General features: G+C 42.6%; 1 protein-coding gene across 1 annotated transcript in view; it reads right to left on the minus strand.

Moving 5' to 3' along the window:
* Positions 1 to 1,278: 1,278 nt before the first annotated feature.
* The window catches only part of tbc1d32 (TBC1 domain family, member 32), a 57,445-nt gene continuing 37,776 nt past the window's right edge, over positions 1,279 to 20,947 (minus strand). The window contains exons 29-34 of the mRNA XM_069724208.1: positions 15,482 to 15,551; positions 14,297 to 14,412; positions 11,827 to 11,981; positions 10,533 to 10,673; positions 6,144 to 6,332; positions 1,279 to 1,437 (exon numbers count right to left, since the gene is read on the minus strand). Of these exons, the coding sequence (XP_069580309.1) occupies positions 1,318 to 1,437; positions 6,144 to 6,332; positions 10,533 to 10,673; positions 11,827 to 11,981; positions 14,297 to 14,412; positions 15,482 to 15,551 (791 nt within the window). The 3' untranslated portion in view covers positions 1,279 to 1,317. The remainder of the gene's footprint in view (positions 1,438 to 6,143; positions 6,333 to 10,532; positions 10,674 to 11,826; positions 11,982 to 14,296; positions 14,413 to 15,481; positions 15,552 to 20,947) is intronic.

The following is a 20,947-nucleotide window of genomic DNA, read 5'->3' on the forward strand; positions in this document are numbered from 1 at the left end:
GTAAACATTTGATCGGGGTCCTCCGGCCGCCGGGCAACATTCGGCCGGTAAACACGTTTTGTCGAGGAGGGAGAGTCGGGACGGACGCGATGAGCTCATTTATTATTCAGGCCTCGGTGTGTCTGAAAAGGGGGGGACAACAGGACCGCAGTGCAGGGAGGCAGGAGATAAGGCCGTGGTTACTAATGAGGGGTTTATCACAATGATACAAACCGTCCTCATGCATCTTTCATACAAAAGGAGAGACCTGCCAGAGGTGCGCGAAAGAAACACAAGCTGCAAACGTGCGTTAAGAAGATGCTTCTTTTAATAACTCGGAACGAAACGCGTACAAAAAGGTCTTCGGGAATTTACACTATGAAAAAATAAACATCAAACAACACGAACTAACGTATCGTCATTGCGATCGCTGAATCTTCGAACGCGCATGATAATTACACACAGTATTTACATCACGTACAAACTCCCGACGAGAAAATTGGTTTGAATTTCGTCGATTTTTAACAAAAGAAATCCTTCAACTTCTTCATGGAATAATGAGGCCGATTCTGAATCGTTCTTATAATCAGTGGATCTCATAAGAGGCCAAAATCGAGCTCATTTAATTTTAAGTCTTTAAAGAAGGCCTCACCCAAAAAAGCTCAGTTAATTAATTAATTACAAATAATTACATTTCCCACTGTTTTGTTGTTGTTGTTTTTTTTTTTTAATAACTTATCCTCAAACGGGAGGAATCAGTGCATCTGTCGGGGACTATTTTCAGCGGCGGATTAACACGGCTCGAGTATCTCGGAGGGTCGTTAACCGGCCCGGTTGGTTGTCGGTTGGAGTCAATTCAGTGACAACACGAATATTTAGAATATAAAGCGACTCGTCCTGTAATTTCACAGAATTTGGTGATTTCAAATTTTGTTTTGTGTGTAGTTGTGATGCTGTGACGCTTTATTTATTTATTTATTTTTTTAGAGTTGAAGCTTTTTTTTAAGGCTCCAACGTAAAAAAAACAATCAATGCATCTTGGTAAGTTTTTCTTTCAGTTTAGAATACATACACACACATATTTACCTTTTTTCTTCTGCTTTTTCTTCCACTCTTTTTTTTTGGTTTATTAACGGGTGAAAGTTGTAGATAGTAACTGGTGGTTTTTTTGGTGTTTTGATCTCCTTCGGTGGTTCTGGAGCAGCGTTACGTTACGCCAGAAGAAAAAAAAACATCCAAAAACCGAGTTCGTAATGAAGTTCAGGCAGATAATAAAAATTTAAAATTTTAAAAAAAAATTAAAAAAAAGAGGCCGGTTGGACGTCTTTTTTTTTTTTTTTACTCGACGGGGTTTCGGATCGTCTTCATGTCGGTGAGAACGACGTTCCTGTAGCTTCGCTCCAGTCGCTCCATGAACTCCAGGTAGCTGCCGACCTCGAAGCCGCGGATCGGCTCCTCCTGCAGGTTTGGAGAAGAACAGTTAAATAACATCGCCGCACAAATTAAAGGGGCAGTTTCGAAAGACGCGATCGCCCACCCACCCCCTCCCCGGGACGGAGGGTCATCGATTAATTGCGTTGCTGCATACAGTTTTATGTGCAGATTTAAAAAGTCGTGGGAAAACTCCGATCGCCCGCTCGCTGAAGAGGAAACGGCGATCAGCTGTTTGTCTCTCGCGGTCTAACTCGCCACTTCAAAGCACAAACAAGGCAACCCGAAGTTTGTTTGCCATCAGTTCATCACTTTCAGCAAAAAAAAAAAAAAAAGCGGCAGTTATTTGCCGCTTCGGAAAACAAATAAAAGAGCGAGAGACGGCGGAGGAGGGAGGAGGTGGAGGAGGCGGAGGTGGAGGAGGTGGAGGAGGCGGCGGCGTTCCCTTCGTCAGGACGCCAAGCGTGAATAATTAGATGTAACTTTTTCATTAAAATGCTTTACGTTCAATCTATTTCAAAGTCACAGGACAAAATCAATTCAAAAATCGGTGGCAATGGAAACGCCGCGACGTGCCGCTGAACAACACGCTCGCCCGGCGTTCGGGCAAATGAGCTGTCGCGTGTCGGAGGAGCGGAAAAAAAAAAAAAAAAAAAAAGAAATCCCGACGAGACGTCAGACGAGACGTTACAACATTTATTTTGCTCGTTCGTTAATTTCTGTAAATTGGCGCCCGGGTGTAAAGTGACGCGTCCGTCGTCGCGGGCGGCGCGGACGCCGGAGCGACGCCGCCGAGTCATCGATTAGCAGCCCGAGGAGAGCGGCGCCCGGAGGGCGGCGGCAACAACAACAACAACAACAACAACACATAGCAGACGCCTTTTAAGGCCGAGGCCCGTTTAATGACTTCTACAACTTGTCAGCGGCCTCCTAATTTTCTTTCATCAGTCTGCCGAGTGCGTTTCCGCAGAATGTAATTAGGCTTTTTCCTCTTGCGGGTAAATAACCGGCGACGTGGACACGCTGCGGCGAGCACGCGGTCAATACCGAGTGTGTGCAGACAATTTTGTTTTCCGCTTCTAATCAGACTGAAGATTCTCACATACATTGGATGATGAATAATGCATCGGCAGAGAATCAACTTTGTGGTTTTTTTTGTTGTTTTTTTTGGTGTCTTTTCTGTAATTGTTGACCCAGAACCAACATTTTTTTCTTCAGGACCAAACATCACGTCCCCATTAGTCTCAGTTCAACTGCTGATTAGCAAACTGAGACCGCGAACCTGATGAACACGAGCGTGACGGAAAGCCGACGTCAGCTTTCAGTTCGTCGCGCCGAAGCTACGAACGAACACCGCTGCATACTACTCGTTTAGTTTCTTCGAAGGGGCCTTTAAACGACATTAAACAAAAGGAGAAAACGCTTCAATTGAAATGCTCACAACTTATTAAACTTGATTTCGCTGACTGCAGGTGCCTGAAGCTGCAGTACCACCGAGTGCCACCAGAGGTCGGCTCCAAAAAAAGCCTCCGGCTCCATCGACTCCCATTCAACTTCTCTCCTGAAATTCAAAGTCCACAATTTTTTTTTCTACAAGTCATTACGGAGTCATTCGCTAAAGTCGATCCTTGTAATTAGTTTTCTGGCGGTCCATCTGGAAAATAATCCCATAATTAAGTCGATGCTGAGCCTGACATTTTTGAGGGCTTGTCTGTTTGATTGACAGGTCGGTGGTGCGGTCAGGTTTTCATTGTCATCTTGATGTGAATCTGTTGTCCGCACAGAGCTGCAGCTTTTGATCCCCTCGCACAAAGACATGTCTACTGAAAAGGCAGATGTTTGTTGTGATTTAAATGTTCTGCTTGCTCAGATCAGATATTATATTTTGGCTGGGAGGGAAAAAAAAAAAAGTCCGAAAAGTCAGAAAATTAAGCACTTTTTTGTTCTTTTTCTTTTAATCTCCCACCCTATAAATCATGTCAGGACCCTTTAGATTAATCTCGTGACCCATTAATAATACAAAACAGTGAGTTTAGGATCGTGGCACCTTTCTAAAATGTTATTATTGTGGTTATATAAATACCACAGAGGAAAAGAGACATTAACACTACAGCAAGTGGAACGAGAAGTTTTTTTTTTTTATCATTTAAAAGGGAGAAAACTTAGGCAGCGAAGTGATTGTTCAGAAGGGAGAAATGTCAAATTACAACACAAAACACACTTTCTAAGAGGAAATTATGATTTTAATTATATCTTCTTATGAGTTAGAGGTCACCGTCTCAACTTGAATGATATGCCGAAGTTAATTAAGTGTCAGCAGCGCGAACCTCAAAGCTATTAAATCCATATTATCCGTATTTGGGTGATGTACGTAACTCAATTCTTCTTGCTGAATCGATTCACCGCAGTTTGAGGTACGAAGGAGTGATTTCTTTTTTAGATTGTGATTAATCCTGAAGAAACATTTCTCGCGCCGGTAAACGTCCGCCGATACGGCTGAAACCGGGAAGCAGGGTAGAGAAAAGTGACGGAGAGTATTTTTGGTTTGTCATTTAAAAAACAAAAAAATTTAAAAAATTAAGACGCGAGGACATATTTTTTGGACGAATGTGGGGTCTCCTTAAAGTCTACCGCAAAATCTGACTTTGTTCGGCTGAATATTGTCATGCAGGTCGTGCGAGCTGCTTAATGTCCCACATAATCTTCACAATATATTACCCATTAGCAGGGAGGAGATCATTAGGTAGGGTAATTAATGTATTAATTACCAAAGAGTTTGATGTTTTCTTAAGCTTGTCCTCACATGATTAATGGCTGGTGTTAATATCCGGCGCGAGTCTGGATATGAGTAGGAGGTCGCATTAATTAGAAATATTTCTGTAGCGTTGTTATGCGTTAGTGACGGCGGTCCTTAAAGCGAGGGAGAGGTTCGAGGTTTACATTTATAGATGTCCGGACGGTGACGTGTCACCGAAAACGAGTCTTTTCCAACATGACCGAAAAACCATATCGCGTTATTGCCAGGAATTTCTGTGACAATCTAGACAGCACGACAAAATTACTGAAAGTAGCTACGCATGTAATGTAAGTCACATGTATGAATATTGACATTACTACAATATGATCTTTATTATACCGTTATTATAGTCAACGATCCGCAGTTGTTAAAACTGTCCAAAAATCTCCGGTGGCTTCAGAAACTCAAATCCCCGACGTGTCGATTTGTTTTTTTTTTTTTTTTTCAGGAGGCGTCTGCCTTCTGGCAGCAGCGTGCCGGCGCCGAAGCTGCATCACAACCTCTAATCACGTTCGCCGCGAGCGACGAGAGCTTCATTTATTTTTGGCCTCCCGTCGAATGTCGGCGGCAGTTCCGACGGAATCGACTGAAATGGCCGATTTTAAATCCGGCTGCGTCCTTCTATGCGATGACGATAAACCGGGAAGCGCTGCGCCACTCCCGCCGTCACATAAAAGTCCAAATTGATACCGCCGAACGCTGTCGACCGGCGCGGAAAATATTGTCCCGAATAACCCGTCATAAAAAAAAAAAAAAAAAAAGGGAATAGAAGCCGTCGGCGGGCAGAAATATAACCTCTCCGCTTCCGTCCGCTTTCCCTCTCACGGCTTCAGCAGCGCCGCGGATGAACTCCAGCTGGACTCGGAGCTATTGTAATAAAGTCATTTGGCCTTTTTCAACATTTTAATTTAGATGAAATATAGATAGACCCGGTGAGACGGCATGAGGGGAGCAGGCGTGTGTGTGTGTGTGAATCCTCTAATACCGCATCTATCTGGGGTAAAACACTCCTCTCACATTGTTCCCCGCGGAGAGACGCCGAGGAGATGAAAGCCGTCGGACACCAAAAAAAAAAAAAAAAAGAAAGAAAAACGTCTCCGACTTTTCGACGGTTCAACTCCGCGGCGCTCCCCCGTCTCAAAGGCGGCCGTATCCGACGCCGCAGCTCATTAAGAGGAACTTCCTCGGATAAAGCCTCCGTAACTGATCTTTTATTCACCGGCTTCATGCCGGCGTCAGCGCCCGACGAGCGGCGGCGCCCCGAGCGCCCCCCCGGCGCCCCGGGTGTCGGCAGGAGGAGGAACGCTCGGCGACTTTTCGACCGCGGGCCTTCATCCGCTCGACCGGGCAGAAGTCACTTCGATGGAATGTGCGCTTTCAGAATTGACTTCCTTTTCACGCCGTTGTGTGCGAATATACTCGATATCGTTGATTGATCCTGGACGAATGCTGAGCTGAACATATAAAAACCCAGGTGACAGTTTAAAGTAGCGTAGACACCATTTTGAGGATTTTTCTGTACTTTCTTGAACTATTTTATACATTTTGGCACAAGACCTTCGGAATCGTGCGGCGAGAGTCAAAGCGGAAGCAAAGGCGATGTCGGTATTTTACGAGGGTCGATCCAAAGGTTTGAGCGTCGGCTCCTGTTGCGCGTGAACAGTGAGCAGCACCGCGACGCGCTCGTCGAAACGACGTCGGCGGCGGTTAGATATTATTTACCTGCAGAAATATTTTGGATTTCACAGCAGAGGGGGGAAAAAAAAACAAAAAAACACGACGTAAATATTCCAGCTCGTCTCTCAAGACGCAAACAGAATACCGAGTTGCCGATACGAGGCCACCTTCGACTACGTTTTAAAATGACGAGATTTTTTTTTTGGGGGGGGGCGGTGAATTAAAACCTTTGTTTTTCCCTGCGGGCTCCGCGTCTCACCTTGAGGAAGACCTGCAGCTCCAGGGACTGCGTCCGCCGCAGGATGTCCGGCTGCAGGTGTTTGAAGACGGCCACGCACAGGTAGACCTGGTAGTCGGGACCCATCAGCACGCAGGTGCAGACGTAGCGGCAGATCTCCGTCCAGTCCAGGTAGTTCCAGAAGCACTGAGTCAGCCAGTGGAGGCACATCTGTGGTCAAACACACGGGGAAACCAACGGCGTCTCCGTCTTTACAGGCTCGCGTTGCCGTTCGTCCTCAACGCCGGAAAAAGATGGAAGTCGCCGAGACGACGGAAAATCAAGTCCCCGGTTTGCATTTAACCGTTCGACGATTTAATCCGAACGATCGACTCGATGACGAGAAACGAAAATGGTAAGAAGGTGTTCAGAACAGTCATTTAAACACGAGGTAACATATTGAAATATTGCGGTTGCCGAACGTAGGAAGCTGTATTGGTAGACCCAATGCTGAAGACCAGCAGTAGATTTCTGCGTAATTTGGTGCTTAAAACCGCTTGTTTCAACCTCATTAACGTTCATAAGAAGGTTTGTATTTGTCGTATTTGATCATTTCCAGTTTCCAGTTAGCCTCGCTGCGCCTACTGTCGCCAACAACTTTAGTTTTCTGAAGGTCGGACCAATCGGCGACAAGTATCGGTGGTTGAGGGCGTTCGTCCCGCCGCTCCTTCACCGCGATTGGCCGGCCGGTGACATTGACGAGCACAGCGGTAATATTTTTCAACTCTCGCTGACCAGAAAAAAAAAAATCGCCTTCTTTAAATTTGGTAAAAAAAAAATTTGCCGTAACTCAGGGGAAAAAAAAAAAACGCTTCGGCGGATTCGAGCCCGACGCGGTTGCGGCGATGACGGCGTGCCGATCGGTTGAAATGAACCCGAGGTCGACGTGCAGTAGGACGCAACGACTGATTCCCCACGGAGAGCAGCCAGATCCATATTCACGCAGGGGAAATTAGGTCCGGTTCGCACCGGGCTACGTTTTCAGTCGCGGAAAACAAAACCAAAAAAAAGACTTAAAAAGAAGATTTTCACGCCACAGACGGTTTGTGAAACACTTTTTTCGACATGAAAATGTACACAACGTAATTCTTCATCGTACATTGGATACACACATGAACAAATACAGCTCCAGGATCCCCTCCGCTCTGTTTACCGTGTCTGCTTTCATCTGCTGACTCAGCGCATCAGCTTTTCTGAATGAATCTTTCCGCGAGTGCGTCTCATTCGAGAGAAAAATTATTCAGCGACCCGACGGCCCTGAACACGGAGGTGGGACTCGGGGACGAAGGGACGGAGGAGACGCTTGCCGAGGTTTTGCCTCTCCGGCCGACGGGCCCGAGTTCAAAATCTGCGATTGCGGCGCAGCGACCGGCGCCGGCGTTTCAGCGAAGAGAGCGGCGAGTTCGAAAGAGCGTCCGAGGACGAGGAGGGAATTGAAATGACGACACCGCTTGTCATTTCACGTTTCATAAAAAGATGGCGCGCGTGCGTCCAAAAACTCTTCGCCTCCCGGTCGACTCCCGCCGGGCCCGAACGCGACTCGGCCAGCGCGAGCGGGTTTTTTTTTTGTTTTTTAGTTTTGTTTTTTCCTCTTCCCGCTCCTCCGCCCGGCAGACGGAACAAACCGTGCACGCGCCGCGTTCGGGCTTAACTGTCACGTCGATAATTAGCCGCAAACGACACGAGTCCACTCGGGCGTACAAACGAGCATTCGATTATCGCCGCCCCGCTCGAGCTCTAATGAAAGAATACCCACATCCTAATTTGCGTGTCGTAATAAAAAAGCAACGAGGGGAGCGACGGGATCCTTTGTGGGTTTCTTTTTTTTAAAACCCCTCAGGCAGAGAAAAAAAAACAACAACAAAAAAAAACACTTACTGTACTTTCCTGTGAGGATAAATCCCTCCGAGGCAGCTTCGCCGCGGTGAAATGGGCTTTTTTTTGTTGTTGTTTTTTGTCCTTGTTATCGTGTCCCTGCGAGTATCTGACGCAGCGGGGAAAGCAACGTCATTGGCTCAGGAGTCGGGAGGAGACCAAAAACAGACTGATTATTGGCATGACAGAAATATAAACCCCGAACGATGAATAAAGTTGCCCTTCGTCTCCTGGATTCACCGGTTGGATGATATGACGGTACCGATCGATAACGGCCAAGACGAAGTGAGTTCGATGTTGGACGTTGCAGCGCAAACAATAATCCCGATTTCAAAGAAGAAGCTAAAGACGGTCGAATAGCTCAGTGATTTTTATTTATTTATTTTTTTTTCAAACGCTATTTTTGCTGGAGATTCCCATCCCTAGTTGTTTTTTTCAGCCTCTTACGCTGCCCTGGACAACAAAAAAAATTAAGTGTGAAAAATGACAAACGTAAATGCAATATTCACTCTTTTTTTGTTTTTTCTCTCCGTTTTTGGTCTCCACCAACTCCTGAGGGAATAACTGAGCCTTTAATCCTCCGCCGTGTTCACCAGCTAGTCTCTAACCTCGAATCAACCAGCTGCCAACAACTAAAACACAAACAGTAACCATGTGTCGTAGACACCAAAAGAAAAAAAAAAGCTTAAAGAGGCTACAAAGCTTCAGATTGAGATCAGGGTCATCAATTTGTCTGGTTTAGTTATTTCAAAGAAATTGTCACAGTTTTTACATTTGATATCTTGCAAATTTTGATTATTGCCCCTTAGTGAAGCTGCATACAATACAGATATTGTTTCATCTTTTGGGAGACATGAGCCTCACTCCTGACGTTTCCCGTCCCGGAGACCGTTTCTAACGTTTTAAACATTCAGCAGACGGACCCCGACAGAAAACCGGCGTCCACCCGCACGACTTCTCGAACGTCGGAGGTTCGTCGAGGAGCGACGAGCTGAACGTTTGACGCGGTACTCCGCCCTCGGAGACGGGAGAGTTCAGATCTTCGACGCAAACGCGGCGTCGCGGTCTCCCGAGCGCCCGCCGCACGTTAACGCCGGCCTCGACTGTCAGCCGCCGACGCACGCCGAAGACGGGATCAAACGTCAGAGGATTCAAGGTGAAAAAACCTTTTTGCGCCCCGTTGTCTGAGAGAGAAAAAAGCACCGAGGAGGAAAAGATTTGACTTTTCAACTGCTACGGTATTTAAAAAAAAAAAAAAAAAAAGGGAAAAAGGTTCAATGTCAAAGCTGTTTTTTGGTGTTTTAAAAATCGACTGAAGTCAAAGCAGAATAATAAAAAAAAAAAAGGAAAGTCTGGGCAACAGAAACTGTGGTTATAAAGGCTTTTGGCTCTCTTACTGACCTCATTAATTCAATATTTCTGTTCAGCGGCAGCGATTAAAACATAACAGATCGGCGTCTGTCGTGGTCTCGACTTTGTCCATGCGGGATATTTTGTATTCAGCATTTCCAATTAAAAATTCAGTTGCTTTTATTCCCTCCATCAGCAGTCACGGCCGTCCTTTATCGATCTGAGAAGACTGAAATTTCAACATCAATACATGAAAGTAAATATTAGTTATTGGACTGAAACCGAAAGAGCTTCGCATCAGTCTGGTTTGAACCGTCTGTGACTGCTGCTGAGGTCACGTTCATGTTCGCCCTCCATTTGATTCTGTGTTTAATAGTTAAAAAAAAAAAAAAAAAATACTGTTTTGTCTTTTTTTTTTTTTGTTGCTACAGGTTGTAATGCTTTACTACCACCAGAGGGGGCGGTGATGCACCTGAAAGCGGTTTGCCGCCAGCTATTAAACAACAAAAGGAAACAGAAGGAGGCTCTGATTAAAACCTGTGTGGCGCTGTGAGATTAGATGCTACAATACAAACAGGAGAAACATGGAAAGACGACCACAAGCGTCAAACGTGTGGAAAAAAAAAAAAATGAACGGAATTAAGTTGCGTTCAAAGCCAGCAGATCGTGATGTTTGACGCGCAGAACAAACAACGGGCCTCATCTGATCTCATCTCTAGTTTTGTTTAAGGTGTTTTTTTTAGTTGTTTTTTTTAAGTTTGATGGCATTTGTTGAGCCCGAGTCTCTCGTTTTCTCTTCGAAGTCTTCAGAGCCTTTGAATAATAGCGGAAGAGTTCGGGAGTGAATATCGAAAAGCATTTTTACGCGTAACGTGCAAACTCGCACAGCTGAGTAAACTCTGATTCAGACTGTACGAAGTTTACATTCCGTCGGCGAGCGCGTGCGAGATTTAGCATTTTCACAGTTACGAATTCCAGATGTTTTTTTATTTACCAAGACCTGCAGTAATAGATTAGAAAGCATGACTTTTTTTTTTTAGCAACAATGATTTTGCAGCTCATTTTTGGATCCGGTAGAGATTTGATATAAAGATCACATGCCGCTCTGTGAGAACAGCGTGTTTTGCAGGCGTTCGGGGTTGATACCTGCGACGGGGTGAAACCAGACATCCTGAAGGCCGAGTGGACCAGAGGGACCTCGGCCTTCAGCAGCATCTCCACGTAGTGAGCTGTGCACCAGTAGACGGGCGAGACTCCCGACTCGGCGACTTCCTTTGGAAAATGCACCTGTCACAACAACAACAACAACAACAACAAAAAACTTGAGTTTTTACTTCTCTCGTCGTGAAGAACATTTTTAGATTCACTGCAGCGCTACAGATTAAAAGCGAAAGCTGTCATGCGAATAAAAATTTTAAAAAATTAGAAAAAAACGATTCATCTTCTTTTATTCGTGTTTTCAGATTGTTGACGCATCGTTTATGAAGAGGATTAAACGAGGACGAAGACGGACCTTAAAGCCGTTTGACATTTGGAGGTGTGATATGTCGTTCGGAAGCGGCGGGCTGCTGAAATGTCGTCTGAAGTCTAGACACCAAGGAGACGACCTGAAGACGTGCGGGACTTTTGAAGCGTGAAGCTCGTTACAAGGACAAAAAAAAACCAAAAAAAAGAAAAACACAAACCCAGCAACCGGAGATAAAACTGTAAAACTCCGATCTGCTTAAACCAAAACCGACCGGTTGTTCTCGCTTCATTTATTTGAGTTGTAAAGTTAGTTCAAACTTTGACGATAGTTAAAATTTATGAAATGACATTTGGACTTTTCCTGAAGTCCATTTCAGAACGTTTCAGACGTTAACTGTTATTAAGACAAAGTCTACACAACTAAAAAGTATTATATATTAGCTTGACTTCTAATGAGAAACGAACTCGCATGTCTTTTGTTTAATTGTAGCGGCATTTTATTTCTTTTTCTAATTATAATTTACATTTTGACACGTTTTTTATGTTCCTTTATATCTATTTTTTATGTGAATCACTGCGTGTGATTTTCTTGCATGAGGTGCTATGCAAATAAAGTTTATTATTATTATCATAATTTGTATTAGTAGTATTTCAAATATGACTGCAATAATAGACAGAAATCACTTCATCTGGACCATTTTTGTGGTAAAAAAAAAAAAAAAATTAAAAATGGTTAAATGGCAAAATAAATTCTTGATTCATTTTCTTTTGATCATCTATCTAATTATCAAAACAAATAATTTCAGCTCATTTATGAATTAAAGATCGGGCAGGATTAAAGCAGCCTCGACACTAATTACTGAATTCGCTCCAACAACAACAAAACAACAACAACAACAACAACAACTCCGTACGACGTCGGACCGACGGGATCGACGTGCGGTCGAGCAGCACGTGAACTCGTCGTACTCACGGACGCGTGAATCCTGGCGGGCCAGACGAACGCCGACGTGAGCAGGGAGGAGAGGTCGAGCAGCAGACGCAGGGACCGCTGCGCGTTCCCCGACGTGATGAGGAAGACGGTGGAGGCCAGCCAGTCGTTGCCGGGGTAACCGTCCCGCTGGGCGACTGGAAGGGTTAAAGAGTTAAAGAGCCACGACCGACCGGCGGAGCGGCCAGGCGACAAACGGAAACGGAAACGTTTTGCTTCTTTTTTTTTTTTTTTTAAATGATCACAGACAATTTAAACCAAAACAAGTAAAAAAATAATAATAAAAAAAAAAAACTGAATTACAAATATTGAAATATTGAATTCAAACAAAGCGTCGAGCTTCGCTGTCGAGCCGATAACCGACGCCGCCTCGACGGCGGGAAACGCTTTGACGGTCAGTTGACTCCGACACGGCGGGATCGGATCGTTAGCTCGGAGCCGACGAAGCCGCTCCCTTCGGTTCGGACTGCGAAAGATTCCACTTCCGCCCGTTGGAGAGTTTATGAGGCGAAACGAGCCGAGAAGACAGATTCTGGGTGTCTGGGTGTGACCGGTGGTTTGTAGAGTCCCGTAAGTAGGAGAGGACGCTAATTAAAGATAAAAAAAAAATAAATAAACAGGATTCCGACTTGAAGCTTCTCTAATCAACACTGCACGTCGAGTCGTGATTTTTTTGTTTTGTTTTTGTTTTTAAGGCTCTGCAGCATTTTACTCATCAAATTCAACTTCATTTGACGATTTCGTTCAAAACCCTGCTGGCAGGAAATAACGTCAGACTTTTCATGTTCTGTTTAGGTGGAGTGACCACGTGAAAGATTGAATTTGCCCCTGATGTAACGTGTAAAAATGTGTTTTCTGGTGCCGAGTTATTATTTAAGAAATCACATTTCTGCCATGAAGAGATTTTGGGGAGATGTTCTTAGTTTTTGATGTTTTCTCATCACGTGATTTTCCTCATAAAACACTACGTTGTCTTAAAATGAAGGAAATAAAAGAGAATTTTTCTTTGGTTTAAGACTGACAGAATTTACATCCTCAAATAAAAAATTAAATAAAAGTGTTTATAGGTTAAGATTAAACAATGTATATTTACAGAAACAGAACAAAAGACATTAATGTGAGTTTCTGTGGGGGAAGTTTGAATTACTCAAGAAAACCGTCTTCTCTGAAGAGAAGTCTCGCTCCCAGTTTTACCAGATTTGATGTGTTTGTTATTTTAAATGTTACATTCATGAATTCAGAACTGCGGTTGGAAGCCTTACAAAAAACGCAGCGTGAATAACTTAAACGTGATCGCTGCGACTCGGCTCGGCCCCTCCGTAGCAAACGCATGCCGTTTGAAACTGATTGACAGAAGAGCCTCATCCATTTGTAATACGCCCTGTCGAGACATCATTTTTAAATGAAGAATTACAAATAAAGCAGAGTCCCCGAAGGAAAGACAAAAAAGAAAAAGAAAAAACACATTTTCATCTACTATCATCCAGCAACATGAAGCAAACTGGAAAAGTCTCAAAATGCAGACTCGATTAAATTCACCGCTTTATTTTGCCTTTTTATTACTTCAACTGTGAGACAATTTAAACTATTTAAGAACCTAAAGATTGCTTCAATACACTAAAAATCACACCTTTGATTTTAAAATTATGCAAAAACTCTGCTGTGGCGGGGACGAGTGTGTCGTTGTGTTTCGGAAAATCCAAATTGCCGCCGCACCACAGTTCAGGTGGTTTGCGGCTAATTTCTTCCCCTCGGGAGAACTCGGTGTTGACGGTCTGACCCTGGGGAACAAACCCTTGTTGCACAATCAAAGAAAAAAGAACCCAACCCGGTGTCTCCCGACCCGACCTGACCTCTTCGGTCTCGGACGGTGAAGCTCCGCCCCCTCTTGAAACGCCCCTCAGAACACCTCGCTCTGCCACTGCTTCGTCGTCTCGAGGCTCTTTTGCCGATTTCTTAAATTCGGCACCAACTTTGATGTGCGCTCTCCAGCTCGTGGTGAAATCAAAAAAGTGGTCACAAAAAAATGGCCAAAACCCAGGAGCCGATGTCGATGAAGCGACGCAACTTTGAATACTTAACTCACGAAAGCGACAGCTTCGCCTTCGTCCACGTACGTCACGGCGCTGCGCTCCATTCGCGCGCAAAAGGAGCAGTCGCCACGTACATCTTCTTTGGTTATGCCATATCATTTTTTATAAAGCTCACTATTTAGGAAAAGACCCACACCTATTTTCAAAATAGTTTTTTTCTCAGTTTGGGTTTGTCGGAGTTACTTTTCAGAGAAAATGCCCAAAAAAATGTCCTTTATCATGGACTTCATACGGTCATGGAAGCACATTCAATGGATTTTAAGGTCGAAACATGGATATCATAATGCAGATCCCACACTAATGTGTCCAAAAACCAAACGGAGCTGAAAAAATAATGTGAAAATGGTGGTAAAGGATACCGAGGTCCGATGAAGTTTCAACTCTCTGCGTGGACAGGAAGATCTTCACCTGCTTCATCAGCAGCGTCAGGTCGCTCGCGGCGTCTTCTTTCAGGAGCTTGAGGAAGCGGCCGTACCTGCGAGCGCAAGACAGAACAGACGTAACACTAACGTGACGTGGAAATAAATCCTTAAAACGAGACTAAATATTCACTCCCTCGCTGCTTCTGATCCGAATCACACCAACGCTCTTATTTCCCCACAGTTTTGAATGACTGAAGCTAAACGAAGCCTGTATTACTGTAAAAATGTTACTTTCTGAAATCGTCTATTTCTCCGAGCTGCTATTTTTTTTTTCCCCCCCTCTCTATTCCCATAATCCCAAATGAAAGCCACAATGCACAGCGGGAACTTTTGCACCAAACTGAGAGGGGAAAAAAACCCAACACTGAGGCTCAAAGCAAATACCCAGAAGGAACCCATCAAAAACGATATTCAACAAGTCCGCCGCGGTGAGATTTAACTCGGCGAGTCTGACACTCGGAAGTCAAGGATTAATTGTGAATTTCTTGTCCGACGATTTTTTTTTTTTTTTTTAATCCTGCAGGAAGACGGGAATGTGCCGCGTCGAACGGCAAGATAACTGGTTAAAAAATTTAATGACTTTATAATTTATGAGAAGTGAGACTGAACCTCCAGTGGCCCTCGGTGGTATTGCAGCTTAATGCATTTCCGCGTCGCCCTAATTTTTTAGACCCGGAAGCTATCTACTTTTATATACCGTCTATGGTGCTATAATGCTAAACTGAGACAGTGAGCATGGTACACTTTGGAGACAGAGCTAATCGTACAAAGTGACTGCTAACAGAAGTCGTTTTATAAAAAATAAAAACAGACAAAGCCTTAGAAATGTTTTTTGTTTTTTGTTTTTTGTGCTTATCTCTGCATTTGTACGCATAGTTTATGGTATTTACCGCCGAATAAATACACCGACAATCAAGTCAGACACATCAGCATTTGCGGCATTGTAATGTTTTTAAAGTAGACACTTCAGAGCCGCTCAATACGTGAAGCTTGCAGTTCAGTGATTATAAGACTCCCCTGAAATACTTTGTACACAGCAGGCACCATTTCCCCCGTCGCTGCCGCAAGAAGACCGTCTCATTAAATGAGGGTTTATGAGCCTCGGAAAATCTCTTCACATACCTGAGACAGGTGTTGAGTCCCAGCTGTTCCACGGATGATAACACGGCATTCTTCACACTCTTCTCCTCTGCTGTAAAACAAGGCGATTAAAGAAAAGAGATGTGGTTATTAGCAAGTGAGGCTGAGAGCGTATGTAACAGGAGGATTTTTAGGGAGAAAATACTCCCCAAACATAACTAACAGGGGGCATTATGAACAACATGGCAGCTCATCGTGGAGTTTTCTACTTTTAAAGGCTCTACAGATGCGACGTTTGCCACCCAGTATCACGGCGTGAAATAGACACGCCGGTCTGCGGCAGCAAAACGTGAGATAGACACGCTTTGTGACAGTTTTCCGTTTTGTAAGCGTGAAACTTACACGCACGCAAAAATAACGTAACAAAGGATCACGTGATCGAGCACCAAGGACATTTTTCGGCGGTATGAATCAGAGACCACAGGTGACAACGTTGTTCTTGAGGTTTTTTTTTTTTTGTGTTTTTTCAAACCCCCAACCATGTATTTTTTCCAAAAAGTTAAATTTTCCTGTAACTCACATGGCTGTATGCATGCTTCATTTTCGTTCACAACAGTAAAAAGTGAAACCGTCCTGCTAATCGACAGGCCAAAGCGTGTCTATTTCACGTTTTTCCGTGATACCGGGTTGGGCGGTTTGTCGATGTTGCTTTTTGCAGTTGCCGTCTTTTTTACAGCAGTTAATCGTGATAATAGCGAGGCAGTTTGGGTAATTTCACATCAGCATTTTGGTGGTTTAGAGAGGTGGAGTCATAACTCTGGATAACTCAGGCTGTGATCAGAGTTTTTGATAGAAAAAAAAATAAAAATACAGCATGAAATTTTGAGCCTTGTGAGAAAGCTCCTTATCTCAGGACTTTTTTTGTTTTTCCTTATCGGTGGAGTTGGTTCGAGATACAAACGACCGGTGAGCAATCAGTCTCACTAGCTGCTCTCATGGGCTCTTACTTACTGCCATTATTTGCGCTGAATCATAAAAATATATTAGTTTTTGGGAGTTACGGTCGAGATTGCACGGAGGGGAACGATGAATGAAGCAATAACTGTGGGAGGACTGACGTTTTGTTGTTGGGAGATGTTTCCGCCGCTCGTTGGCTTCGGGGGAGACAGAATATTATTACATTTGTGCAAATGGATCCCCAGCTTCAGACAGCTTGTGTTGAGATGATGAGAGGATTTGAACAATTAATATGAGGGGTATTATCCAGACGCCAAGAAAAAAACAAAACAAACAACTTCAAATCCAATTTACGGGCTAACGGTGCCGCAAAAAATGCGAGAAGAAATGATATTAATGTGGCTGTAATCTACATATCGGAGTGACAATTCAACATTGTTCCCATCGAAAAATCACAGCAGAGGGGAGAGGATTAATCACAGACCATCAAATCTTGTACTAATTGGGAGAAAATGGCTTCTGATGAGGGCGTGAATCTTTGCCAGGACAACTAGGTTCTGTGTTTTCCTTCTCACCTCACATATTAACATCTATAAAAACCTCTTGCTCATGGCAATTACCGTTTAATGGAGATTAATCCTCTCATGTTGTATTTATTCCCTCGCTGCCCCGTTTCCTCGGCATCGTGCCTCCAGAGTCCGTTTTATTTGGTAATAACTATATCACAACCGTTTAACTTTTGTTTGAAAAAAAACAAAACAAAAAAGAGACTGCGTTGAAAGGTGGCACATGCGATTCATCTCCCGCATCAGTTGCGATAATGTGAGAAAAATTACAAAGAGTAATAACGGGAAACGGCAGCTCTGAGTCTGAGTTTATGAAATGAAGCAAAAGCAATATTTCAATTAAAGAAGCCTGCGGGATTTAAGGAGCGTTATGAGGGTGAGGCGTTGTCATGAGACCCATTCGAGAGAGATGAGCACGCATCGTCCACAGCAACGTACCGGCTAATGTGTGAAGCCTTAATAATGAATGTGAAATTGACTTTGCGGGAAATTGTATTTTATTTGACGATGAAAACAGACAAACAGGTGGATTGTTGTGTTACTGCTGTTTTCCAAACAAAAAAAAATCAAGAATAAAAACTCAAACTCCCGAAAACGACAATTGAGTCAAAAATCACCCGAAGATTGAAGACGTGATATAGTTGAATTCAGAAAAAGAAGCAAGCAAGTGGACTTCATGAGACTCTATGTTTCTCTATGTACACCAGAGACTTGTGCTGGTTGAGCTGGTTAACTTTCAGTTTAGTTCTGTGCTAATTTAAATAGGGAGCGAAGTAATCTTTTCTAGACTCCGCCATTTCTATTGCTCTCTGTGATTATAGTCTGGAAATCCTGTTCGGATTTGCACAGCAACTCCATTTAATTTGTTTGTTTTTTTTGTTTTTTTTGCTCTTCAGCTGCCTAAAAACACCAAAAGTTAACTAAAAAGTTAAAGACGGAGAAAAACTGTTTAAATGATAATTGATCTGAGAAAGCTCGGCTGTCCGTCGGAGCCGACTAAGAAGTAGAAGTTGCATAATAAAAGATAACCTCCCTTTTTGTTCCGAGATGCAAAAGAAAGTCGGGGGCCATGAGTGGGTGCGAAGATACAACTCAGCGGTCTGACAGAGGTTAATACTTGGCAAATGAGTCTGCTCTCTACATACATAAGGAGTTTTCAAACAAGGGAAGAATGGCTAAAACTTGAGGCGACGTCAATCCGACACACATGTAAGTGCAAATTTCACAAAGAAGACCACAAAAAATATTAGCAGCCACCTCATGAATAAAATCCCCTGTAACTGTTTTGCGTTAATGAAATGATGTAAATGAGTCAAACTGATTTCTAAAAATGAATAAAAAAAAAATTAAAAGGGGAAAAAAAGGAAAATCAAAATGTGGGAAGAAAAAAAAATCAACAACTTTGAAGTGTGAGGGTGAATTTCGATAAATAAATCATCAAAAACAAACACTCAGAATTAAGCTTCTTCATTGGGGCCCCGGTGGAGACGAACCTCAACACTGATAGAATTACAGAGAAAAGCTCTAATAAAAGACGAGCGGCGCGCTGTGGGGAAATATTTCAACCTTCAACAGAAGGAGGCCAGCTGACAAGCTTTCTACCCGCTCAAACATGCATAATGAATGAAAGCCTACGGAACACATTCCACATATCCATTTTAATCACTCTCCATTATTTAAGATGATCTTTTTTTCCCCAGAAACAATACAGACAGATGCTGCCTTTTTATTAGTCTGTCATCTTGACAAAAAAAAAAAAAAAAAAAAAGTACTGTCTACTAATTCGAAACATCTAATCCGCCTGAATTCTTTCTCTGTGGCGAAATCCTCCGGAGACGTTCGTCTGAATGCGTAAACAAGCGTACTTTTACAAAGCCCATCAAATTCTGCACGTTCCTGCAGCCTCACACATTTTTACGCGGGACATCTCTAATATTATTCTGATATCTGCCTCTCCTACGCGTAGAACTTGTATATATATATATATATAAAAAAAAAAACAGGTAACCATAGCAACAAGACTTCTTTTTACCTAAACACTTATGCAGAACATGAGATGTTTTTTGTTGTCTTTTTTTAAAGTCAACTGAGAAAAATCATTTACAGATGAAAAAAACCAAACTGAACAGGAGTGTTTGTTTTTGCCCGATAAATCAGGTACTTTATCAAATTGATGCAAAAATCATTGTGGCATCATATATTGCCACGGATCATCCCTTTTTATCGATATGCTTTATCCACAGTGAGCAATTACAAGCGGAGTTATTTTAAACTAAGGCTGCCTTTTATTAGATTGAAATACAGAGCTGTTTATTTACGTATTTTTAACTTTTTATCCTTCCATTTAATTAGTTTTTTTTTATGCGTCTTGAGTTTATCGTTTATTTTAAATCACGTCTTGTTTTATATCGGCCTTCTTTTCCATTTTGTCCCCATATCTTCTTTTTTTTATGTTCGGCGTAAAGCACCTTAAATAAGTAACATAAAGTTGCCTCGCTAACGTCGTGAAAATCTCCCAACCCTCGCTCACAAGTTGTTAAACAAATAAACTCAACTCAAATCACCTCACTATCATTTATTGGATATACTATATGGATCTGTAAAATCACTTCCGAAAGATGAAAGCAATTTTTTGACAATATACTAAAACTGTGTTTACACGCAAAGCAAAATAGCGAATTTGTTAATCACATAAAATGTTGAGATCTTTTTAAAAAAAAATACTCATTAAGGTCTCCAAGAGGCGCTGGAGACAAAAAGATTTCAATGATATCAATATAATATCAATAAGAATCAAATAAACATGGTAGTTATTACTTTCTGTGCAAGGTCCATCAAATGCACAAAAATTTGAACTTTACTACCAGTGTTCAAATCTCGATTGAATGCATATTTATTTTCACCAGGCATTTCTAGATTCGGCCCAATTTGTAAGTCCGATTTTTATTTTTTACAATATTAATGAGTGCTCGTGTAAACCTTCGAGCATTGTTTTGGTTTGCTGTTGTTTTTCATTTGTTTTGTTTTTTTGATGGTTTTAATTTGTTTTAATTCTGTCTGATGTGCTTTGAATCTCTCTGAAGTTGTGCACCATCACTTCAGTCAACATATGTAACATATGGAAATAAATAGACTTGACCTAAAGCTGCACTTGACGCTGTCTGGTGTCTACGCTTGTGTTTGTTGGCTCCAGTGTTGACAGAAATGATAATAAAGTTATTAATCAGTGCCAAATTATTGCAAAGATACCAAAACATGTTTCATTAGAGGCAGCATTAATTCATTACAGGTGTAATTTCTCAGTATTTTCAGGGATGAAATTGATGTGAAACACACAATGCTGACAATAATATGACATTTATTATGGTTAATGTATCATGGTAAATTAGATTAAACATAAAGCAGTCAATATAATTAATCAATCAGGACTTACTGAGGTTATTCAGAAAGAGATTTGTTGGTAAAATGAACGCTACTTTCTATTCTTCGTACAACTTGTGCAAAAAGTTTTGTGCGGAAGTGCACGAGGATGTCACAGTCTATTTTAACTGTATTTGGTAAAAAAAAATATGTAAATTAAGAGAAATAAATATGCAATTAGCACTTTACCTTGAGGAAAATTTACAGTGTGCAGGATTTTCTCGGGTATTCGCTAATTAGCAGCTTGTTTAGCCCACCGGCTACCAAACAACCTGCTGGAGTCATTCACCCATTTGATTTGTGAAACATAACAAATTCTAACCTGCGGTAGAAGAGTGTTCTGAAAACGGAGGAGGAATTTCTCCACTTTTTTTTTTTTTTTTTCCCTACCCATGTCTGCCGGTCCACAGTGACTGTCCCTGACTCCTACGCGACCCTGGAGAAGTGTTGTCAACCCAGGCAGCCAAACCGTTTTTAGAAGCGTCACCGTCTTCAGACGAAACCGATGCACCCACGATGCTCTTCGGGGAACTCTACCCGGGAGAGGGAAAAAGCTTTACCGAAG

This window comes from Brachyistius frenatus, unplaced genomic scaffold (assembly GCF_029030835.1).
Source record: "Brachyistius frenatus isolate BFR_SWC_R1_liver_20210118 unplaced genomic scaffold, ASM2903083v1 Contig_365, whole genome shotgun sequence".
In the NCBI taxonomy this organism is placed as follows: domain Eukaryota; kingdom Metazoa; phylum Chordata; class Actinopteri; family Embiotocidae; genus Brachyistius; species Brachyistius frenatus.